General features: G+C 60.7%; 1 protein-coding gene across 1 annotated transcript in view; it reads left to right on the top strand.

The window, feature by feature from the left end:
- Nucleotides 1-104: 104 nt before the first annotated feature.
- EMH_0035120 (uncharacterized protein) overlaps nucleotides 105-496 on the top strand; it is a gene marked incomplete at both ends in the record, with an annotated part of 874 nt that continues 482 nt past the window's right edge. Inside the window, one exon of the mRNA XM_013494946.1 lies at nucleotides 105-228. Within this exon, the coding sequence (XP_013350400.1) occupies nucleotides 105-228 (124 nt within the window). The remainder of the gene's footprint in view (nucleotides 229-496) is intronic.

Raw genomic sequence — 496 nt, 5'->3', positions numbered from 1 at the left:
TCAACAGCAGCAAGAGGAACAGCAGCATCAGCAGCAGCAAGCGGAGCAGCAGCAGCAGCTGCTGCAACAAGAGCAGCAGCAGCGGCAGCAGCAACAGCATCGGGATGAGACTGCTGCAGCAGCTCCGGCAGAAGCAGTTGATTGCAGCAGCAGCAGCAACAGCAGCAGCAGCAGCAGCAACAGCAGCAGCAGCAGCAGCAGCAGCTGAGACGATGACATCTGATTGCCGTAAAGCCACCCATAGCGTCATTTGCTGCTGCTTCTGCTGCTGCACCAGCAGAAGCAGCAGCAGCAGCAGCAGCAGCAGCACCTGCTGCTGCTGCTTCTGCAGCTGCAGCAGCAGCAGCAGCAGCAGCTGGGCAGCAGCAGCAGCCGTAACAGCTGCAGCAGCACCTGCTGCAGCAGCAGCAGGAGCTGTAGCGCCTTCACCAGCAGTGCACAAGCAGCTGCAGCACTAGCAGCTGCAGCAGCAGCAGCTGCTGCAGCAGCAGCAACT

The sequence above is a fragment of the Eimeria mitis genome, genomic scaffold (assembly GCF_000499745.2).
Source record: "Eimeria mitis Houghton genomic scaffold, Emh_scaff1349, whole genome shotgun sequence".
Taxonomy (NCBI): Eukaryota; Apicomplexa; class Conoidasida; order Eucoccidiorida; family Eimeriidae; genus Eimeria; species Eimeria mitis.
The sequence above is the reverse complement of the archived record's forward strand: the minus strand, read 5'-3'. Positions and strand labels throughout refer to the sequence as shown.